This window comes from Diospyros lotus, chromosome 6 (assembly GCF_014633365.1).
Source record: "Diospyros lotus cultivar Yz01 chromosome 6, ASM1463336v1, whole genome shotgun sequence".
In the NCBI taxonomy this organism is placed as follows: domain Eukaryota; kingdom Viridiplantae; phylum Streptophyta; class Magnoliopsida; order Ericales; family Ebenaceae; genus Diospyros; species Diospyros lotus.
In genome coordinates this window covers 33,630,171-33,655,309 of record NC_068343.1, presented here as the reverse complement: position 1 = coordinate 33,655,309, position 25,139 = coordinate 33,630,171, and the positions used below count along the sequence as shown (strand labels likewise).

The 25,139-nt window shown below is 40.8% G+C and overlaps 1 protein-coding gene and 1 non-coding gene across 4 annotated transcripts in view; both read left to right on the top strand.

The window, feature by feature from the left end:
* LOC127803936 (translation factor GUF1 homolog, chloroplastic) overlaps positions 1–25,139 on the top strand; it is a 96,667-nt gene that overhangs the window by 4,792 nt on the left and 66,736 nt on the right. For all 3 annotated transcript variants that reach the window (XM_052340584.1, XM_052340583.1, XM_052340585.1), the window contains exon 2: positions 13,850–14,026. In XM_052340584.1, the coding sequence (XP_052196544.1) occupies positions 13,850–14,026 (177 nt within the window). The remainder of the gene's footprint in view (positions 1–13,849; positions 14,027–25,139) is intronic.
* Positions 631–739, top strand: LOC127805420 (small nucleolar RNA Z247). The gene has a single exon (XR_008024146.1). It is a non-coding gene; the product is annotated as a small nucleolar RNA Z247 (small nucleolar RNA).

The following is a 25,139-nucleotide window of genomic DNA, read 5'->3' as shown; positions in this document are numbered from 1 at the left end:
TTCACGATTCTCTCTCCTTTGTTTGCCCTAGTTACTGCTCTTGCTTTTACATTTACATGGTATCAGAGCCTTCGACCAAGGTCCATGGCATCTAATCTTGATCATAGCACCTCTTCCTCTTTTCCGCCTCACTCCTCATCATCATTGTCTTTTGCCTTTTAGTCAAATTTTGCTAAGATGGCTAAGGCATTTAGTTGTATACCGATCTGCCTTTATCCTAACAATGATATTTTCTGGAAGGCGCAAATATCAGCTACAATACGTGCCTTTGATCTCCAATCGTTCCTCAATAAAGGACTGATTCTGACAAAATTCATACCTGATCTGAATGTCGGTGAGGATGGAGCAACAATATTGAATCCATAATTCATGAGCTGGATGCGATCAGATCAATTGCTGCTTGGATGGCTCTTCTTAACAATTGACAAGGAAGTTTTGGCGCAAGTGATTCATTGCAAATCATCTGCCGAGGTATGGATGTCTCTCGAAAGTCTGTATTCTCCTCAAACTATTGCTAAGTCATTCTAGTTGAAGCAACAATTTAGATCTGTTACAAAGGATGCCTTGTCAATTAATGATTATATTCTTAAGATCAAGACAATAGGACATTCATTGGTAGCCATATGGGAGCCTCTTAGTGATAAGGATCTGCTACTTGCAATCCTTAATGGTTTGGATCATGAATATGAGACTGTAGTAAGTCTAATTACCTATCGGATGGATGAGATAGATCTTGAGAAGGTGCAATATCTCTTATTGATGCATGAACAAAGGTTGCATTCAAAGAATTTAGCTCATACTATTGTTAATGTTGAGTCCGTTATGCCATCATCTATGCATGTTAACATGACTGCATTTACATCGAGGAGTACTGGAAATTCGGTGAATAACAAAGGTGGAGGTTTCAACTTTAATAGAGGTGGTGGTTTTGTCAATGGAGGAGGAAGATGTAGAGGTAGGCAGTCTGGAAAGAGAATTTACTGCCAACTTTGTGGTAAATCAGGTCATTTCGTTAACAAATGCTATAATCGATTTGATAGCAATTTTCAAAGAAGTTTTGTGTCTAATTAGAATTTTGGATGGCCTCACATGGTTTCCCAATTAGATACTCAAGCTTATTCGGCCTCCTTGAATGGTTCTAATGAGGTCTACATGAATGAGCTAGGTTCTATTTTAGGAACTCCTTACAATTAGTTTTCCCCTACTCCTTACAACCAATTTTCACTGCCTATTGATAATGCTTCTCTACCAAAGTCTTCTCTCATAGATTCTGCTTGGCTTGTTGATTCTGGAGCTACGCATCATATTCTCTAATCTTGGAAACCTTTCACTTCATTCTCCTTACAATGGCAGTGATCGTGTTTCTGTTGGAAATGGTAAGCAACTGTCAATTTCTAATATAGGTCTTGGAAATTTGTATACTCAAACTAAACCCGCTTCTTCTATTTCTTTGCCTAATGTCTTACATGTTCCTAACTTGAAGAAGAACTTAATCAGTGTCTCTCAACTGACTAGAGACCATGACTTTGTTGCTGAGTTTGACACTAGTTATTGTTTGATTAAGGACAAGAATACCGGAGAAGTGCTACTCCAAGAACGTCTTAAAGATGGGTTGTACCAGGTAAGTTCAGCACTTGCTCTTGCTGCTTCACCTTCTTCTGCTCATTCTATTGAGTCTCAACCTATAGCTAGCAGTACATCTTCTTTGCACTGTGCTTTCTCTTATGCAAATAAATGTAAGAGACAACTTCCATTTTGTCATGGACTGTCTCCCAATGTTCAGTTAGCATGTAAAGAACAATTGTATCGTAGATGGCATACCAAGTTAGGGCACCCATCTTCTTCCAATGTACTACACTTGATTCTTAATAAGATACATCTTCTTCCTTGTTCAGGAGTTGTGTTTTGTGATTCTTATGAAGTTGGTAAACTTAGTCAATTACCTTTTGCTGATTGTCCAATTACAATCACTAAGCCTCTTGAATTAGTTTACTCTGATTTGTGGGGTCCTTCTCTTGTTTTGTCCATTGAAGGATATCGATATTACATCATATTTGTGGATGCTTATTCATGATATACATGGCTATACCCATTGAAACTTAAATCAGATGCCCTTTCCATTTTCAAAATCTTTCATAAACTTGTTGAAGTCTAATTTTAAACCAAGCTTAAGGCCTTGCAAACTGATAATGGGGGAGAGTTTAAAGTGTTTTTACCCTATCTTCATAGCTGTGGGATCCAACCTCGATTCACATGTCCTTACACCCATCAGCAAAATAGGATAGCTGAACGTAAACACAGGCACATAGTAGAAATGGGGTTAACCTTGTTATCACACTCTCATATGCCACTAAAATTTTGGGTTGAAGCCTTCCAAACAACAGTATATACACTATCAATTTGTCACCTTCTTCTGCTCTTAAATTCCAAATTACATTTGAGCTTCTCTTTCACGAACAACCTAATTACTTGATGTTACAACCCTTTGGCTGTGCTTGCTTTCCTTATTTGCGCCCTTATAACAAGCACAAATTTGAGTTTCATTCTACCAAATGTGTTTTCATTGGGTATAGTCATGCACAAGCAGGATACAAGTGTTTGCATCCATCTGGTCGAATTTATGTCTCTCAGCATGTTTAGTTTAATCCTGATAATTTTCCATTCATCTCATTGTTTTCTTCTAGTTCTATTTCTAAGCCCTGTTCTCCTAGTTTTTCAACTTCATATTTTGAGTCTATTCCTTTGTCAACCCCTCTTGAAGTAGCACAACCCAAGTCCTCTTCTTTATCAAACTCAATCTCTTCTTAGTCCAAAAGGTCTCTTTTCAATTAGGTTTCTGGTTCTATTCATCCTCAATCTGTATCAAGTTTGTCTATACCTCTGCCTTGTTATCAACCTATACCACGTGTACCTAAATGCATAGCTTCTCCTTAGCCTTCTATTCATCCTATGCTTACTAGATCCAAGGCCAAATGACTTCAATTAACTTCTCCTCATTCCCTAACTAGTTCCTTAGTTCCTTGTTCTATACATGAGGCCTTCTTAGACCCAAGATGGGTTAAGATTATGACAGAGGAATTTACAACATTAAAATAGAATGGTACTTGGGAGTTGGTTCCATACTCTGATAGTATGAACCTCATTGGGTGTAAATGGGTGTATAGAGTTAAATACAACCCTGATGGATCAGTTTTCAAATTCAAGGCTCGGTTGGTAGCCAAGGGGTTTCTTCAAACACCCGGAGTGGACCATATGGAGACTTTCAGTCAAACTCGAACAATACAGGTTTTGTTCACTTTAGCAGTTATCTTTGGTTGGGTATTCAACAAGTGGATATCAACAATGCATTTTTGAATGGTGACTTGACATAGGAGGTCTATATGTCTCAGCTTGAGGGGTTTGTGGATGTGAATTATCCCTCACATGTTTGCAAGTTAAGAAAGTCTCTTTATGGGCTTAAATAGGCCCCTAGAGCCTGGTATACAAAGTTGAGGGTAGCTCTTTAGTCATGGGACTTTGTGAGAGCACTTTTTGATGCATCTCTATTTATTAAACGCACCCCTCAATTTGTCCTATTTGTCTTGATCTATGTAGATGATATTTTGGTAATTGGTTCATATTCTCAAGCTCTTTCAAATTTTATTCATGCTTTGGATAAGGATTTTGCTCTAAAGACTTTAGGTTCAGTTCATTATTTTCTAGGGTTTGAAGCTCATCAAACTCATGCTGGAATTTATCTTACTCAATCCAAATATGCATTGGATTTGTTGGGAAAGGCTAGTATGATAGACTGTAAACCGAGTGACACACCTATCTATTCCTCTAATTCCTTAACTGATGAGGGTGAAGTGTTTGATAATCCATCACTTTATCGTACTATCATTGGCTCCCTTCAACATTTGACATATACTAGACCAGATTTGTCATTTGTTGTAAACAAACTCAATCAGCTCTTGTCTTCACCTAAACAACAACATTGGGTAGCTTGTAAAAGACTTCTACGACATATCAAGGGTACCTTGGGTCTAGGTTTGTTCTTTGCACTAGCTCCTCTTGATTTACCAAAGGTCTAGGTTTGTTCTTTGCACCAGCTCCTCTTGATTTACCTTTGGTAGTCTATACGGATGCGGATCATGATGGCTGCAAAGTCAGCAGGAGGTTTACAAGTGGAATATGTGTTCTTCTTAGTCAGAATCTAATTGTTTGGAGCTCCCGGAAGCAAACAGTAGTGGCTCGATCGGTTGGCGAGGCCGAATATAGAGCTATAGCTCAAGGGGTAATTGAAATCTTATGGTTGCAATCATTGTTTTCAGAGTTGGGTTATAGTTGTGGCTCTACTCTTATAGTGTGAAGTGATAATATGGCTCCAAAGAGTATTGTGGAAAACCCAGTATTCCACTCTCGCACCAAACACATTGAAATTGATGTCCACTTTGTGAGGGAAAAGGTCGAAAATGGTGTTGTTGACATTCGGTATGTGCCTTCCTTATATTTGTTAGCTGATATTTTTACTAAAGGACTACCTAGCAGTAGATTCAGGTTTCTATGTGAGGGACTCAATCTCAAGGAGTCACCTATACAGTCAGCCTCAAGCAAGCAACCTAACAGAGCGGAGTCACAATTGAGGAGGAATGTGAAAGGAAGTGTTACTTGAAGCTATGCTTTTCTGGTTATTGTCTTATGTTGCTTTTTCCCTTCTTGTAATTATGTTGCTTGCTGTATATATTGGTAGTCCTAGCTAGCCTATTTCCTTACAGTTATTTCTATGTTTGCGCAACTTACGTTTGAGCGGAGCGCCCTTTCTGTTCAGCTACTGAGTATATAATCAGCGGCTCCTTTGGTTTCAAGTATTCTATTGATCATTCTTATATGTGAATTTAGTTCACGATTCTCTCTCCTCTGTTTGCCCTAGTTACTGCTCTTTCTTTTACATTTACATAGATTACTCTTTTATCTAGAATGGCCGTTGGTGTCATTGCTTCTACTTCTTCATGGATGTGAGGGGGAATTGCTTGACTGGCCACATTGTTCCCAATAGATTTCTTAAGGAGGGAGACATGGAACACTAGGTGGATGTGAGTTCCCTCGGGTCGTTGTAACTTGTAGGCTGCTTTCCCAAGCTTTGTAATGATTGGGTACGGTCCATAGAATTTGGGGCTCAACTTCGAGATTGGATGATGAAAGAGGGTTTTTAGGTGGGGGTGGTTGAGCTTTAAGTACACTTCATCTCCTTCTTCGAGCTCCTTCGCACTCCACTTTTTTTCTATCATTTGTTTTATCCGATTCTAGGCATTGGCTAGTTCTGTTTTCAATGTTTGTAGTATGTGTTGTAAGTAGGCATCCACTGCTGCTACTGTGGTAGGTCCTCCAATAGCTAGTAATAGGTTGGGTTTGTAGCAATATGTCGTGTACCTAAAGGGGAATAATTGTAATTGTGAGAAGTGAAGAGATTTGAATGCGGGAAGTGGCAACCGTTTTTGGTGCCAACTTTCCACTAGGGCCGAGTATATAAGCTCGTTCTGTTTCATTGAGAAGGCATCGAATACCATTTTGAACTAATTCATTCTCAATTTCCCTCTCAATTCTCTCTCTCTCTCATTTCATCTTCAACTCTTCTCCCTTAGTTTCTCTAATTTCTCTTTACCCCAACATAATTCTTGCCTAGTTCTCTCTATAAAACGAGAGAACACCTTGCCAAATCCAAGGGATTCGACAATTGGCATCAGAGCTTCGTTCTTGACCCAAGAATTTTGACGAGTTTGAGCAATGGCGGACGACACTTGTATGAAGTAGATGGAATTGCAGCTTCAACAGGTGACGACCATGGTGATGGACATGTAGAATAGAGTTGGATCCATGGAAGACTTGATTGGAATGGTGGTGGATAGAAGGATGAAGGAGGCCTTAGATCGATTGCACGGGGATATGTGCAATTAAATCAGAGAAGAGATAAGAGAGCATAGCAATATGCTGCGTGATCAGATGCAACAGTTTATGCTCATGTTTTCGAGCTAAGCGCAGGTGAGGATGTCTTCGGATTTTCCCCCGCGATAAAGATCAGATCTGATATTATCAGGAGTCGGCACTAGTTAGAGGGTGGTCGGATCATCGGAGGTGGAGATTGATCCAATGGCAATGGTGGACAATGGAGTGGAAAGGAGACTAGAGATCCATGTGAATTCAACTCACCACAACTTCCTTGTTCCAAAATTGGAACTACTAGTGTTCGATGAGACAAAGCCACGTTGGTGGATTCGATGATGTGAGAAATTGTTTGGGATACATCAAGTGGCCGAGGATTAGAGGATCAATCTGGCAATGGCCTACTTGAATGACATAGGGGATGTGTGGTACCAGAGATGGTTAAGGGTGAGAGAAGAAGGTAGCTGGAATGAGTTTATGAAGGAGAGGTTCAGGGAAAGGAGGACTATGGATATAGTTCAGGAGTTCAACAAAATGAAACAGAATGGATCGGTGCAAAAGTATCAGCTCCAGTTTGAGGAGTTAAAATCTCTGATGCTTAGTAGAAATCTATACTTGACCGAAGATTACTTTGTGCCAAGTTTTATCAGTGGGCTGAGCGAGGAACTCAGATCCGCGGTGAAGATGACAAGGCCAAGGACAGTCTAGGAAGCAGTGGAGAGTGCTCTGCTCCAAGAGCTAAATGTGGAAGCCTTGATAAAGAAGCAAAGGAATCAGGGTAAGGGAAATGGCTTGGGTTTCTCACCACTCATGGGGAGGGTGCAAGGAAGGGAGATGTATAGGGTTGTGGCATTGCCAAAGCCAATGGCATTACCACCCCCTACTAACGCTGGGCAACAAGGGAGCATGGGAACTGAATAGAGGAGACCCACAGGGCTATGTTACAGGTGTGGGATAAGTATTTCCCCGGACACCAATGTAGGAGGCAATTGCTCCTGTTGGAAAGGGGGAGAGATTGAGGAAGATGCATGAGAAGAGGCCATGGTGGTAGGGGATGATTGGGAAGATGAAGACAATGGTACTATATCCCTCCATGACGTAAAAGGAGTGGCTAGCAACAAGATTATCAAGGTTGAAGGGAAGGTGCAAGAAGGAACACTTATGGTCTTAATTGATAGTGGGAGTACCCATTGCTTCATTGACGAAGGGGCAACTAGGAAATCTAACACCCAACCTCTATTAGTAACAATGGCTAATGGAAGCAGGGTATTAAGTAAATCGGCTTGCATGGGATTTTGTTGGACAATGCAAGGGGAAACGTTTGAAGCTGACCTAAGGCTGTTGAAGTTGGGAGGGTGTCAAATAGTTTTGGGGGTTGTTTGGATGAAAGGGGTAAGTCTTATCAGCTTTGACTTTAATAAGATGGAAGTTACATTGGAAAATGAAGGCAGGAGAATTACACTCCAGGGAAATGTGATAATAGGGTCCTGCAAGCTGATTAAGGGGAAGAGGCTGCACAAGCTGTTTGAGTGCAAGTTTTCTCAGGGGGCTCAATTATTCTCGATTGAGATTAGTGAGGAGACCGAGGAACAAAGGAAACAGGAGAGCCAGTGCTCAATGGCCACCAACAAGCCAACCACAACCCTATGGCAGGTACATGAGATGGCTTCCCTTGATGCATTACTTATTGAGTTTAGGGATCTATTTGCAGAACCTAAGGACCTACCCCCTCAAAGACCATTTGATCACTCTATTCCTTTGTAACCCAACGTTGCACCAGTTAATATAAGATCCTACAGTTACCCCCCGAAGCTCAAAACTAAAATTGAGAAATTAGTAAGAGAAATGCTGGACAATTCTATAATCTGTACCAACAGAAGCCCATTTGCATCCCCTGTCCTTTTAGTTAAGAAAAATGATGGAACCTGGCGTTTTTGTGTCGACTACCGCCAGTTAAACCACATCACAATCAAAGGTAAATTCCCTAATCCTATTATTGAAGACCTCCTAGATGAACTAAGCCATGCATCCGTATTCTCCAAACTTGACCTAAGATCCGGTTATCATCAAATCTGGATGACCCAACTGATATACCCAAAACCGCCTTTAGAACACACCATGGGCATTATGAGTTTACAGTAGTGCCATTTGGATTAACTAATGCACCAGCAACCTTTCAGGCCCTAACGAACCACATCTTTGAGCCTTATCTTCGAAAATTTGTGTTAGTATTTTTCGATGATATATTGGTCTACAACCCAACTTTTTCTCAGCACTTAGAACACCTTAGGATTGCATTTAGCATCCTTAGACTCAATCGGCTATGCATCAAAAGGTCCAAATGTGACTTTGCTCAGAAGCAGGTGGAGTATTTGGGGCATGTGATTTCTTGTGCTGGAGTTAGCACTGACCCCAAGAAGATTTCAGCTATGGTAGCATGGTTTAGACCAAAGAATATCAAATCCTTGAGGGGATTCTTGGGGCTAACGGGCTACTATAGGCGTTTTGTGAAAAATTATGGAGTGATAAGCAAACCACTGACAAAATTATTAAAAAAGGACTACTTCAGATGGTGGGTCCCTGGTAGACATGAGATCTACAACCGGGTATTGTGTCTTTCTCGGGGGGAATTTGGTGTCATGGAGGAGTAAAAAGCAATGGGTGGTAGCGAGATCCAGTGTGAGGCTGAATTCCGAGCCATGGCCTTTGGAGTGTGTGAATTGTTGTCGTTACAAATCATTCTCGAAGACTTAAAAGTACCAGTGCAAAGGCCTCTTAAACTCTTGGGGGACAGTCAATTTGCTATAAGTATAGCTCATAACTAGAGATGGCAAAATGGGCCCGGCCTGACGGGTTGGCCCGTTGGGGCCCGGCCCGGGACCGGGCTAGGGCCAGCATTTTGCTGGCCCATTTAAGGCCGGGCCGATTTGGCCCGGCCCGCTAATCGGCCCCCCCCCCCTCAACCTCGCCTCTCGCCCTCGCCCTCACCCTCTGCCTCGCCCTCGCCCTCTGTATCGCCCTCGCCCTCGCCCTCGCCCTCGTCTCGCCCGCGCCCCTCGCTCTCGCCATCGTCTCGCCGTCGCCGTCGCCCTCTCCCGTGCCCCTCGCTCTCGCCCTCTGTCTCACCCTCGCCCTCGCCCGCGCCCCTCGCTCTCGCCCTCGCCCTCACCCTCGCCTGCGCCCCTCGCTCGCCCTCTGTCTCGCCCTCGCCCTCGCCCTCGCTCTCGCCCGCCCTCGCTCTCGCCTTCGCCCTCGCCCGCGCCCCTCGCTCTCGCCCTCGCTCGCCGCCCTCGCCCCTCAGTCGCCCGCGCCCCTCGCTTTCAGTCTCGCCCCTCGCCCTCTCTCGCTCACGCTGCCTGCCTCTGGGCCAAAAATGGTATAAAAAAAAAAAAAAAAAAAAAAAAAAAAAAATTTGGGCGGGCCCGTGTAGGGCCGAGCTAGGGCCAGCAGATTGCTGGCCCGTTTTTAAGCGGGTCGATTTGGCCCGGCCCGGCTCGTTTGCCAACTCTACTCATAACCCTGTGCAGCATGATCGGACAAAGCATATTGAGATTAATTGACACTTTCTTAAGGAAAAATTGGTCTCCGGACTTCTTCAAATTACCTACGTTCCCTCCAATCAGCAAGTAGCGGATATACTGACAAAAAGACTACCGGGACCTCAATTTGAAAATTTAGTAAGCAAGTTGGGTATGATTGACATCTATTCCCCAACTTGAGGGGGCATGTTGAGCATTGTGGTGTGTGGCTTCTAGGGTTGCGGCAACAGCAAGTCAAGGCGCCGCTATCTACCTTGATTGATTAAGAAGTTTCCTAAGTTACACAACTTAGGAAACTTCCTTAATCCTTAGCTTTCCTAAGTTTCTTGCTTTCCTAAAATGTATATATGTTCTGTTTTTAGTAATGGTTGTAGATAGAATGTATCTTTTAGTTTCCTAAAGTGTATAGCCCTAGTGTCCTAAATTATCTCTTCTCTTCTCTATATGAGGACAGTCCGTGCACATTGTTTTCTAAGCAATTACAGTGCCTTCTTCTATAGTTTTAATTCAAATCAAGATCATTTCCCCCCAAAATTTTCTAGTTTAATAAGTAAAATTCTTAAGACTTTTATCTAATCAATAGAGGGTTCAAATTTGTGTTGAAACTAACATATCAGAACTGTTCAGAAATTTCAATTTTAGAACTCAAAATTTACCACATTCAAAGTCTATTGAAATTGTGCAAAAGTTTCCATCCTTTTGTAAGCTGAAGATCAGAAGGTCTAGTTTCTCCATAAAAATTTCAAATTCAATTCATTCTGAAATTAGGCTAAGTTTTGACCTGTTTCAGGAATTAAGAACATAGAGAACCTGTCCAAATTTTGAAAATTTTATTGAAGTTTTAGCAATATCCATTTTTTATGAAACCAAACTCTAAAAGTTCATTCTAGTCTATTGCATCGTATAAAAAATTTGAATTGAAACAGGATTTCTAGATTGGTCAAAAATAGTGATGGCAAATGGGCAGGTTTTGTTTTATCAAAATGGGTTGAGGGTTTGACAAAAACACCCTTACCCCCACAATTGTCAAGCAAGATCTTTTTGGATCAGGTCAATGTGAGTCTGAGTTAGACATGGATAACCCAATTTAATTTATTCCCTATTTAAGGATTTTTTTTTTGTTTTTTTTAAAATATTTGAACCTTTTTGGGGGGAATACTTTCGTCAAATAACTTCCAATGAATTATGTTGTACTTAGTATCATAACTATTATGTAACATACACTAAATCTGTTCAGGCAAAAATATAAATTGATCAAAATGGTCAAATAAAAATTAAGATAGTTGGTTAATATCTCAAAATAGGCCTCACATGCTTGCACACATTTTCTTATTTTTCAAATGCTTGTATACTATCAAGATGTATTACAACTAATTCACTAAATCTATAGCAAAGACAATTTAAAACTTGTAAGCCAGGAAGGCCATGGGTTTGAGTTATGTAAACAACCTCTGTGAAAAAGCAAGGGGAAGGCTGTGTTCAAATACAACCCTCCCCTGACTCTCATAAAGTGGGGTGTCTTGTGTATTGGGGATGCCTTTTTACTACTTGTTCTAAAACTTTAAGCTATTAAGAAAGGGGCCTAACAATCTATTTCAAGTTTTCTAATACTCTCCTGCAGTTGCACATGTACAAACTTTTATTAAAGGTGTACTAATATCTAGAGAACAATAATACTCATCGCACATTAATAACAGGGGGTAACACATGTGACAAGTCCTGAACCCAAGACTTAGAAGAACCAGAGTGTTGGTACCGTGCTAAGTTACCACTTGTCCTAAAAGGTTAAATTGTTAGGAAAGAGGCCCAACAATTTATTTCAACCCTTTTAACACAAACAAGATTTATTCTTGTTCGGACAGCTTGAATAGTAGGATTTTTCTACTTTAGATGAAGACTTCTAGAAAAATAAAAAATAAAATTTTGAGAACTGTTCCAAACAATGTCACTTGTGGGGTGGCCTGCTTCTCTAATGAACTAGTGGTTGAGGCTCAATTATAGCAATTTGAGTTTGTTAGTCTTTTTCTCAAGACCCACCTTATTTCCCAGTGTACTTCATATAAAATTAACCCAATTACAAAGCACTTACAGATTTGGCGTGTTTCAACAAGTTATAAGTGGGCATGATTGGACGAGCAATGGGCTGTGGTTGAAATTGCCATCCATAGTCACAACCAATTGTTGTCACTTTCAAATTTCATATCTCCTTCATTGATACACAAAATTAGGACCATGAGCTACTAAAATGAAGTTATGGAAGAATAGTTTTACGTTATTATATTGTATTCTATTTTTTTGATCGAATCGGTAAATATGTATAAATGATCAAATGTACAAACAATCACTGGGCATACCCAGGAACCATGGATAACATCCAAAAACTATAAGCCTATAGCTAGGCTATCAAAAAGGACCAAAACATGAGGATACGTAGTAAACATTACTTTGTATACAAAGGTTTTAATCCTATGAATGAGCCCCTCCACTGAAGGCTGAACATTATAAAAAATAAGGCAATTCCTTGCTGCCCATATTTGATAGACCGAACAAGCAAGGGTGATTTTCTTAGCATTGCATATCCAAGAGGATCCTCTGGCGTCTTTCTTCAGCCATTTGAGGGCACTAGGGATCGAAGTCATGGCTTTGGAAATGCCAAACCACGTTCTTATATGCTCCTAGATTGCCGAACTAACCGGGCAATGAAAAATAGATGGCCGACAGATTCCTGAGTCCCATTACACAAGGGGCAGGTGCGGTCAATGTCCAAAAATAAGAGCTTGTCAGGAGTTAGGATGCTGGACCTAACACATAACCATAACATGAAGGCATGCTTAGGAACAAGGCAGGGATGCCAAACTGTCTTCGCCCAAACCTTGACATGCCCCTTCGGCTGAAAGAACTCATAGGCAGCATGAACATCAAAAGTAGGACCATTGGCCTAGCTCTCAAGCAGGATCCTAGCAGCCTCCGCTGACACTCGCGCCTCAAACATGGCATTCCTAATAAGCATCATCCTTTTCATCAGAGGGGAGTTGTCATTCTGGACTTGCCTCTGCCAAATGGAAGCCGTATGCAAGAATTCCTGATGGATCCATTGAACCCACAAAGTGTCCTTTTTCCGATGAATGTCCCATAGGTTCTTGACAAGCAGCCCAGAATTCCAGCTTTTAAGATCCTTAAGGCCCAAGCTGCCCTCACATTTAGGCTTACAAACATCTTTCCAGGCGAGTACGCCCTCACATTTATATTGTATTCTTTTTGCAAAGTTACTGTATGAAAAGTTATGTCTAACTGAGTACGCTAGGTACCAAAAGGGCACTGTTTGGATTGCCATGAGATTCATACTAATTTGAGGTGATCTCATGGAAAACTAATTACTGCAGCTTTGATTATATATAAATAAACATATGAGTAAAAAAGCTGTCGTAATAATTCTATTATCCAACCTAAGAGTTGAAGAAAATTCGAACTTCTGAAGATGTTCAGCAGCCTGTCTTTGTTTCTAGTCTTGCTTTATTTCTTTTGTTCTTTTACCGAACCCCTTTTTGTTCTTGGTCTCTTTATATCCTCATTATTTTTCTCTTCTTTCTTATCTATTATTTCATCTCCTGTTCAAGAAAGATGGCACACATAAATGTTTTGGTTATTATTCTTCCAAGAAAAAGGAAACAAGCATGTATTGGGTTTCAGTTTGTTAGATGTGTGCTAAATGCTAGTTTATGAGTAGTGGTGGAATTGAGGGAGCTTTATTGCTGCCCCTTTCCTGCTACCTCAAGCTTGAAGAAGCAAGGAGGTAACTGTCCTCTTAATTAATCACGAACTAGTGGATTTTAGTTTACATTGTTCTATTATCTGGCTAATAAGTCCTTGTTTGGCAAGGATTGGAGTTGAATAAAGTTTTCAGTTTGACTCCAACCCAAAAATTGCTTTTGTAACCCAAATTGAATGAATATACAAAGAGTTCAATCTACAACACGTCATTGAAACTCAAGCAGAATATGAATAAGCAAAATAATACTGAATGTTAAAAGACCTCCAGAAAAAAGATGATTATGAGTATAACAAACTCTAATTTTAGACTCCAATTATGGAAATAAAACCAATTTTATGAGAAGAAAAGTAGTAAATTTTGTGCAGTGGAAGTGAAAACTTATATCAACTACTTATGGACATAAGATATAGCTGGCTTTCTGTCTCTTTATATTTCTGCAAGGAAGGTAACTTCTATAAAGGTTTTAAATCGGTTATCATCCAACACAAGTTCTTATATTAGATTTTGATATCGAACAGTTGTCTAAAGAATTTGGTAAATTTGCATTGATTTATGAGATTTGTGCCTGGGAATCTTAACTGTTCTTCTTTTTTTTTTTTGGGTTTAAAAAATACAGGTTCCTACCTCAAAAATTAGAAATTTCAGCATTATTGCACACATTGATCATGGGAAGTCAACATTGGCAGACAAGTTGCTTCAAATGACTGGTACAGTGCAGAAGCGAGAGATGAAGGATCAGTTTCTTGATAACATGGATCTAGAGAGAGAAAGAGGCATCACTATCAAACTACAGGTTTAAATATTGATGCATAACAAAAGAAAATGTCTTTTTAGGGTAATATATATGATCTCTTTCTGTCTATTGGCATTTTGTGATAAAAATAACACAAAGTTGTTATGATTGTCTGAATTTCCAGTTAGAGAAACTTCAATCCAATGTTCATGTGCACATTGGCTAATCTTACCATAATATATCTATTTGTGCTCAAACATAATTCAAATTTGAACTTGGTACTTTAGAGATAAAATCATTACTCAGTTTCTACTGCATGTTGTGACAAACTTTATAACACACGCTTGTCTCATTAGACAAGGTTCAATTGGATATGATATCCTTCCCTATTCCTAGGTTTGATGCATTCTTAGGAGGCAAGACATTTTATGCTGATCAAGTCTCATATCACAAGTATGTGGGATATAAAGTTATAAACCCAATGTGAGGGTGGGATAAGAGGGAGCATGGGAGGCATTTTTAGCAAAGCTATTCCCTAGGACACCTAAATTCTTAAATCCAATCCCTTTTAGAACTTATAACTTAGGTCCAAATCCTTGGTGAAGGTGTATCTGTCTTGAGTCATGTTTTTACATACCTGTCTTTTGCTGCAAGATGTTATTGGGAAACTCTCTTTTGAAGTTGTGGTTCCATCTGCGTTGCATTGGGGTAGGAGTTGATAGATGTAATGATAACAATCTCTTGCATCAATAACAAAGAAAAGACTGTAAACATCATGTGGAAAATGAGAACAAGAAGCAATTTAAATGAATAATCTAACCAAGCATGTGTTGTATTTATGTGCAATCTATGCTTTCTAATGAAAAGACAACACATGACTTTATACGAATATCATCATCTTAAAAGAAGAAAAGTCAAGAATATGTAAAGGGGGTCCAAATTGTATCATATGTTACCATATGTTACTAGTCGGAATGATCTAGAGTGGTACCGATATGTTCCTTTCACCCATATTGAGGTGTTGTAGAAGGTGGTGAATAAGTCATGGATACACCTACCAAGTTTCCTAAATCAGTCTCCAGTTTGTTTGGAAAGTAATTCTTATCCTTTAGAGAGTTTCTAAAACAGTTCTATGTATATTTTGTTTCCTTGTATAGTGTATAGATTATGTTTCCATTTGTTTGTAGTTTCCTAAAAGATGTAGTTTTCTAATCTACAGTTTCCTAAAGTTGTAGTCCTCTTCCCTATTAATAGGGAATGTAATCCCATGCATATTGATATGAGAATATAGAGATTTTTCATTGTTCTTTTCCTATTTTCTACATGGTATCAGAGCCATTGTCCTAGGTTGTTATTACCTCCGGCCTTCATTGTCGTCCATTTTTCTGACTGGTTTTTGGCCTTCATTGCCACCATCGTTGCCTACTGTTCTACCCTCATCATTCCTAGGGCTTCTCGCATTATTTCCTATCGGGCTTAATTGTTGCAGGCCTTTATCGCCTACACAACTCTGACCTTGTGTACCACTCATCTTTGGCGCCCCTCATCCATCGATCATCTCTAGCATCTCTCTTGTCCATCATTGCTGCCCAGATCGAGAATCTTCTTTGGCTGCCGTTTGGTCTTCCTCGTTCCTTGTCGGCCTTAATCACCGCTGCTACGTTCTAGGATTTTGCCACTGTTGCAGTTCTGCGGAGTGTGGTCCTTCAATTACAGGCCTTTATTGCTGGAACTCTGACATCCTCGTGCACGCCCAAAGCAAGAACACGAAGGGTCATGATGCTGGTGAAGGGGTTTCCTTTATCTGTTGGTTGCATCCTTTACTGTGCTTGACCACTTTACTATCACTAGGAAGACAAAGGGTCGCGGATCTGCTGGTCACTACTATTGCGATTTGCTGTTTTTCGACAAAACCACTACCTACAGTGGGGAAGACGAAGGGTCACTAGATCGGTAACTCGCAGCCATTGTGGTTGTTGTCTTCGACATTGCGATGTTACCACTCTGGCGCGTTGTTGTGAGCTTCCGACCTTGCTAAGAATCGATCTTTGGTTCTTTTTCTGCTTCAGAATTTTTCAGATTTGGGAGGGCCCGCCCTATAATATTTCCTAGTGCTGCTAGCAAGGTTAATTAGTTCGCTGACCCAGGAGACGGAGGAGATGGGTTAAGCAGGTATGTGCCTTAATTTTGAGTCCTTTAATGCCTCATATACAGCTAGGAATAATCTTTGAATCTTAGATTCTGGAGCCACCGATCACAAGACACCTAGCGTAAAATTTTGTGAGACCTTTTAACCAATATCTAGCTCCAGAAAAATTATAGTTGCTAATGGCCATGCTATCCCTATAGTTGGGCAAGGAAATGTATGTTTGAACCCATCTCTACCTGCCCAACAAGTACTTTATGTGTCTAGCCTCTCTACCAATCTACTTTCAGTTCACAAGCTTGCTCAAAGTCTTAATTGCTGTGTAATTTTCTCACCTCTTGATTATGTGTTTGAAGACCTAACCATAGGGAAGATGATTGGTGCTGCTAAGGCACTTAATGGGCTGTATTATCTACAAGGGAGCAGTGAGCCACCTGCAGGAGATCAGCCTAGCCTAAGTCACTCCTCCTCTGCATGCTTCCACTTAGTCCAATATTTGGCTTCAGCATTTTAGGTTAGGTCATCCTTTTTTCCTTTTGTTAAAATCTATGTTTCCAGACTCGTTTAAAGGGGTAGATATCAGTATGTTTATGTAAAGCTTAGGAAGAAAACCCTAGCTTTTAATATGTATTTACAACCTAATTAAACTCATAGATTATACACCTATATATACAAATACAATGGGCCATGGGCCATGGGCTCTAATATAAGATTAACCCTAGATTATAACCATATAACTCAACACTCCCCCTCAAGCTGGAGCATATATATCATATGCACCGAGCTTGCTACAAATATGCTCAATTCGAGGACCCCTGAGAGATTTAGTGAAGACATCTGCTTACTGGTCATTGGAATTGACAAAATCTGTGGTAATACAGCCAGATAAAATCTTCTCTCGGATGAAGTGACAATTTATCTCGAAATGTTTGGTCCTCTCATGAAAGACTGGATTGGAAGCAATATGTAATACAGCTTGATTATTGCAATTTAATATCATTTGTGATATCTCCCCAAACTTGAGCTCCTGAAGCAATTGTTTTAACTAGATAAATTCACACATTGCCAAGCCATAGCACGATATTCTGCTTCTGCACTCGATCTAGCAACAACCTCCTGCTTTTTACTTTTCTAAGATACTAGGTTTCCTCCAACTAGAACACAATATCCTGAAGTAGACCGTCTATCAGAGGGAGAACCTGCCCAATCAGCATCAGAATATCCAATTACTTGAGTATGACCTCTGCCCTCATACAATAGTCCTCTACCTGGAGCTCCCTTAATATACCTGAGAATCCGGACTACTGCATCCCAGTGGCTATCGCAAGGAGACTGCAAAAGCTGACTGACAACACTAACTGAGAAAGAAATATCTGGGCGAGTGATAGTGAGATAATTAAGTTTTCCGACTAGCCTGCGGTATCTTCCAGGATCAACAAGAGGCTCCCCCTGTCCTGGTAAGAGCTTTACATTAGGGTCCATAGGAGAATCTATAGGTTTACAATCAAGCATCCCAGTTTCTTCTAAAATGTCTAACACATACTTTCGTTGAGAGATAACAATACCATAACTGGATTGAGCAACTTCTATGCCAAGAAAATATTTAAGTAACCCCAAGTCCTTAGTCTGAAAATAATGGAAAAGATGTTTCTTTAACTGAACAATACCATCTTGATCATCACCTGTAATAACAATATCATCCACATAGACAACCAAGTATATACACCTCCCATGTGATGTGCGTTTATAAAAAACCGAATGATCAGACTCACTATGAGTCATACCAAAGTCTTGAATGATAGTACTGAAACGACCAAACCAAGCTCGAGGAGACTGCTTCAACCCATATAGTGAGCGACGGAGTTTACAAACCTGCCCAGACTCCCCCTGAGCAACAAACCCAAGAGGTTGCTCCATATAAATCTCCTCTTGAAGCTCACCATGTAAGAAGGCATTCTTAATGTCTAGCTGATACAACGGCCAGTGGCGCATAGCTGCTATAGAGAGAAACAAACGCCCAGAGGACATCTTAGCAACAGGGGAAAAAGTGTCATCATAGTCAAGACCATAAACCTGAGTATGCCTCTTGGCAACCAAACGAGCCTTAAGGCGATCAACCTGCCCATCAGGACCCACCTTGACAGTATAGATCCACCGACAGCCAACAAGAGATTTCCCTGGGGGTAAAGGGACCAAATCCCAAGTACCATTGGAATGCAAAGCAGTCATCTCATCCACCATTGCTTGTTGCCACCCTGGATTAGAAAGTGCCTCACTAACAGTCTTAGGTACTGAAACAAAGGATAAGGAAGACACAAAATCACAAAAAGGAGACGAGAGACAGTGATAGCTAAGAAAATTATAAATGGGGTGAGGATTGCGAGAAGAACGGGTACCTTTCCGAAGGGCAATAGGAAGCAGATCCTCAGAAGGCAAGACCGCAGTAGGTGGAGAGACTGGAGCAGGATGTGAGGCAGCAGGAGTCATAGAAGTAGTAGGAGACACGGGAGAAGGCACAGGAACAACATCTCCACCAGGAGGAGACCGAGGCAAATGACGTCGATGATACACCTGCAATGGGGTAGAAGAAGGAATAGGGAGAATAGAAGCGAAAGGACTCGCGGGAAGAGGGATGGCCTCAAAAATGGGTTGACACTCAGAAGGAGGTGAAGAGTAGAAAGGAGACGACTCAAAGAAGGTAACATCCGCCGAAAGACAATAGCGGTGGGTGTCAGGAGAATAGCACCGATAACCCTTCTGAAGGCGAGAGTAACCAAGAAAAATGCACTTGATGGACCGAGCAGACAACTTATCTTGACTGGGAGACAAGTTATGGACAAAGCTAGTGCAACCAAAGACACGAGGAGGAAGAATATATAATGGTTGATCAGGAAACAAAAGAGAGTGAGGAATCTGGTGTTGAAGAACTGAGGTGGGCATCCTATTAATGAGATAGCAAGCAGCAAGAATAGTTTCAGTCCAAAAGCAAAAGGGGACATGATGATGTAGAAGAAGAGTGCGAGCAATTTCAATCAAATGTCTATTTTTATGCTCAGAAACCCCATTCTGTTGTTGTGTATATGCACAAGATGACTGATGCAAAATCCCCTGAGAAGACATAAAAGTAATAAAGGGAATAGAAAAATACTCAGGGGCATTGTCACTGCGCAATACTTGGACAGAGGTATGAAATTGCGTTTTGATTTCAGCACAAAAGGATTCAAAAATTGAGAATAACTTAGAACGATTTTTCATTAAATATAACCATGTGCAACGAGAATAATTGTCGATAAACGTTATAAAATATTGAAAACCCAAAATAGACACGACACGACTAGGACCCTAGACATCAGAATGAACTAAAGCAAACGGGGACACAGCCCGATTATTGACACGCTTTGGGAAAGAAGTGCGAGACTGTTTTCCAAGTTGACAAGACTCACAATGAAAAGACGATAAACTAGACAAACTGGGGACCATCTTCTGAAACTTAGCCAAACTGGGATGTCCCAAACGATTGTGGAGAAGAGCAGGAGACTCAGTCACCGAGCAAGCAACAGGAGATGCAGGAAGGTCGAGATGATAGAGACCCTGTGACTCACATCCGACGCCAATCATCTGTCCCGTACCGCGATCCTAGATAGTAACAGAATGATCATCAAAAGTGATAGAGCAATTTAAGGCACGTGTAAGTTTACTAACCGAGACAAGATTAAAGGGACAATGAGGAAGATAAAGGACAGAATCTAAAGGCAGAGAAGGTAAGGGTTTGGCAGTGCCAACAGCCTTAGCAACCGCTTTGGACCCATTAGCTAATGTCACAGAAGGTAAAGAAATAGAATTAGTAAAATGAGAGAACAAATGGGGATTACCAGAGATATGGTTAGAAGCACCTGAGTCCAGGACCCATGGTCCTAAAGAGGACGACTGAGCGAGACAGGCAGTGGAATCACCAGAGTGGGCGACAGAAGCAACTGTGGATGAGGATTGTTGGGACGTCTTATACTTGAGATACTCATCATAGTCAGCCGTAGTGAGAAGGACAGATTGCAGTGGATGACCATCAAAGGACTCAGATCGAGAACCATCAGCATGAGCAACATTAACATGAGGAGGGCGGCCATGCAACTTATAACACTGTTCCTTAGTATGTCCCCACTTGTGACAGTAATTACACTTGGGGCGTTTGCCCCGATTACCACCGTCTTCTCCATGTTCGCCACTACTGTGAACCTGTGAAGCCATAACTGAATGACCACCTGCAGAAGATGAAGGTACTGTAGGAACAGATGAAACCCGTAGAAGACGAGAATACACTTCATCCATAGTCGGTACAGTAGGACTAGCAAGAACTTGATCACGAACAGGAGCAAGTTCAGGACCAATGGTAGCAAGAGTACACACCATGAAGAATTTATCTCGCTGAGCTAGATCCTCTGCAACAGTCTTACCAGCAGGTAACAAGGAGTTAAATTCAGCTTTAATAGAGGTCATTCGACCAAGAAAATCAGGAAGACTCAGACCCTGCTGTCGTAAACTAAGCAAATTAGACACCACTGAATATAGACGTTGAATGTCATTAGTGTATAGCGTCTTGGCCTGAGCCCACAACTCACAGCACGTGGTGTAGTTAATATAGATTAGATGAAGAGAAGGATCAATTGACTGCCATAAGAGACTGCACAATAGAGCATCAGTTCTCTGCCACTCAGTTTTAGCTGTGGTCACATTCTCGGCCTTGGTAGTTAGATGATCCTGTAAACCTTGACCCATACACCATAGTTCAACCACCTTGGACCAAGAGATATAATTGGAACAGCCCATCAACTTCTCAGTAGTAATGGCTTGAGAGGGAGACAAAATACCAGAGAGTGAGCTAGATTTACTAGTACTAGCCATGTTGGACAGAAGGGAGCTCTATAAGATCAACAAATCTGAAACAAAAGGGGTTAAAAAATAGCCAAATAGAGAGGCTGGATGATCTAGCACAGAGAATGAGGTGTGTTGGAGACGGGAGACAGCGGATGCTGGTGACCGACGGCAGCGGATGGCAACGAAATCACCTGGACTGGGATGAACTGAAGGAGGCGAGTCCAATGGTGAAGACGACGTCGCGATCAGAGTACTGGAGAGAGAGATCGGAGCTAAAACAAGTCTTTGAACAGTGCGACAGAGGCGGCGCGTGGTGGCGGCAACGGTGACGATCCTCCGGGGGTCGACAGATCAGAGGCCGGTGAACGCAACTATGGTGGCAGTATGCGTGATCGGCCACCGGACAGTGAAGACCTGCTACAGACCAGTAGCGCGAGCACGATGGTGGCGGTGTGCGCGAGCAGCGACGACGGTGGCACGGCAGGCTGCGGCGGTCGATGGCGACGCGACCGATAGTGGTCGTCGGTGATGTGGGCAGCGGCGGTGGCAGCGGCAGCTAGGGTTTGTATGGTGGCTGCTAGGGTTTGTATTTTGGCTTTGATTCCATGTAAAGCTTAGCAAGAAAACCCTAGCTTTTAATATGTATTTACAATCTAATTAAACTCATAGATTATACACCTATATATACAAATACAATGGGCCATGGGCTCTAATATAAGATTAACCCTAGATTATAACCATATAACTCAATAGTTTCATTGTGATGTGTGTGAAGTGTTCAAACACCATCAAGTGCCTTATGCTATCAGCAATAAACTTTCCTTGTCTCCTTTTTCTTTAGTGCATTTTGATGTGTGTTAGCCTTCTAGAGTCCCTAATTGTTCTGGGACCAAATGGTTTGTATCTTTTATGGATGACTGCACTAGGATGACATGGGTTTACTTACTCAAAGACAAAGCAGCCATCAACAACATTCTACCCTTGTTTCATAGAATGATTCTCATTCAATTTGGGGTTTCTATTAAAATGTTAGGACTGATAATACAAGGGACTATTTCAACTATCATCTTAATCATTTTTTTCAACAAAAAGGGATTGTTCATGAATCCTCGTGTGGAAATGCCCCAATAGAATAGAGTTGCTGAGAGAAAGATGAGGCATCTCCTAAATGTTGCTAGGGCTCTCTTGCACCATCATTTAGTTCCTAAATTTTTTTGGGGTGAAGTAGTGTTGACAGTAACCTATTTAATCAATAAGGTTCCCTCAAGAGTTCTAAATCAACTCTCTCCATTTCAATGTCTCTCTACTCACTTTCTAGAAATTGGTTTGCATACTTCTCTCTCTCTTAAGGTATTTGGTTGTGTGGCTTTTGTTCATGTATCTAAACATCATAGGGATAAATTTGATGCCCGAGCCCTTAGGTGTGTATTTCTTGGCTATTTTTCTACTCAAGAGGGGTACAAGTGCTATCATCCTCCTACTCGAAAGGTCCTTGTATCTAAATATGTAACTTTTGTTGAAAATCAGTCTTTTTTCAGGGTTCCTACTTCTGGTCCTCTAGGGGAAAGCGTTTCTGTTGATCATGATCTTCCTATTCTAGAAGCGTCTTAGCCCTATCAGCCTGATTCTCCTTTGGATCCTAACTCTTCTGATTCTCTTATTTATTCTAATCCTAATTGTAGGTTCAGGAGACTTAGAACCTTCTTCTGATCCTCCAATCTTTGTTCAGCCAAGGATATCTCCTGTGTGGTTTAGAGGCTCACCATATGTGTATAAAAGGAGGAACAACCTAACCCAGGTGCTAAGCAAGATCCATCATCTACCCCTCGGCTAGGCTTGTAACTCACTTAGCATTTTGATTTGCCTAACCCTACTAATTGTTCTAACCCTGAAAACTCAGACCTGGATTTGCCTAACCCTACTGATTGTTCTAACCCTAAAAAACTCAGACCTGGATTTGCCTGTTGCTGTTAGAAAAGGTGTGAGGAGTTGCACACAATGCCCTATTGAAAAATTTGTTTCTTATCATAGATTGTCTCTAAAACAATAAAGTTTTTGTCCCCCCTTGATTCCATAGCTATTTCTAAGACTGTGGAAGAGGTATTACAGAATCAACATTGGGTACAAGCTATGCAAGAAGAAATGAGGGCCTTAGAAAAGAATAATACTTGGGAGATGGGTGCAGATGTGAAATGAGGGCCTTAGAAAAGAATAATACTTGGGAAAGGGATTCAATCGGTAGGGTGTAGATGGGTGTTTAATGTGAAATACAATGTTGATGGTACATTGGAAAGATACAAAGCCCAATTAGTGGCTAAGGGCTATACTCAAACGTATAGCATAGATTACTTGGAGACATTTGCCCTTGGCAAAAATGACTACACTGAGGGTTCTCCTATCTTTGGCTAGCTGTTATGGATGGAAGTTGATGTAGCTAGATGTGAAAAATGCCTTCTTATATGGTGATTTGGAGGAAGAGGTATTTATTGTTGAAGACACTAAGGCTCTCAATCTTAATTTACATTCTGTTACATTTATGGACCCCCCCACCTGGTTTTCCTAATGATCTTGCAGGCTATGTTTGTAGATTAAAGAAAGCACTGTATGGATTAAAGTAATCCCCAAGAGCTTGGTTTGATCGGTTCTCAAGAGCTATGAAGGCAATGGGGTATTAGCAAAGTAGAGGGGATCACACCATATTCATAAAACATTCAAAGAAAGGTACTTTAACAGCCCTACTTGTTTACTGGAAATGATGAGGATGAGCATAAATTGTTAAAGGGAAATTTGGTCTGAGAATTTGACATCAAAGACCTTGGTAGGCTCAAGTATTTCTTAGGAATAGAGGTTGCATACTCAAAGGAAGGTATATTTCTTTCCCAAAGGAAATATACCATGGACTTATTCGAAGAAACCATATTGCTAGGTGGCAGGGCAGCAAATACTCCCTTGGATCCTATCTTGAAATTAGGACCAAGTGATAGTCCATTGATTGATAGGGGGAGATACTAGAGGCTAGTAGGAAGGTTGATTTACCTATGCCACACCAGGCCTAACATAGGTTTTGCTGTTAGCTTGGTGAGTTAGTTCATGCATAGTCCCACTGAAGAGCATATGCAAGCTCTACAAATGATTTTGTGCTATTAGAAGTCAACATTTGGAAAAGGTCTATTGTTTAAGTTAGGGCAAAAGTTGGAAGTCAGGGGATACACTGATTCTGATTATGGTGGTTCACTTGTTGAAAGGAGGTCTATTACCGGCTATTGTGTGTTTTTTGGGGGAAATTTAGTGTCACGGAGAAGCAAAAAACAAGGGGTTGTGGCCAGGTCTAGTGCTGAAGCAGAGTTTAGGGCAATGACCCTTGCATTGTGTGAATTACTTTGGCTAAAAATTGTGCTTAGTGATTTGAAAATACTAGATCATTGTCCTATGGAGTTAATGTGTGACAATCAATTAGCAATCAACATTGCACACAATCCGGTGCACAACATGACCACACTAAGCATGTTGAGATTGATCGCTATTTCATTAAAGAAAAGCTAGACATTGGCGAGGTTTGTTTGTCTTTTGTCCTCTTAGAAAATCAGCTAGCTGATTTGCTCACCAAAGGTTACCTCTCAAGCGGTTTGAAGAACTTATAAGCAAGTTGAGAATGATAAATATTTATTCACCAGCTTAAGGAGGAGTGTTGAATAAGTCACGGATACACCTACCAAGTTTCCTAAATTAGTCTCCAATTTGTTTGGAAAGTAATTCATATCCTTTAGAGAGTTTCTAAAACAGTTGTGTATATTTTTTTTCCTTGTACAGTGTATAGATTATGTTTCCATTTGTTTGTAGTTTTCTAAAAGTTGTATTTTCCCAAATTTGTAGTCTTCTTCCCTATTAATAGGGAATGAAATCCCATGCATATTGATATGAGAATATAGAGATTTTTCACTGTTCTCCTATTTTCTACAGAAGGTGCATGGGAAAAGAATGCAATGCAGAATGCAGACAATTATACTTGAACTGCATGAACTAAACCACTTTACAATGTGCTTTTACTTATGTTAGTCCTCCCCTTAGATTTCCAACTTGTTTATGAGTGGAATTTTCTAAAATAGATATTAAAACTTACTGTTCATATTTTTTGCTAATTTGTATAATCTGGAA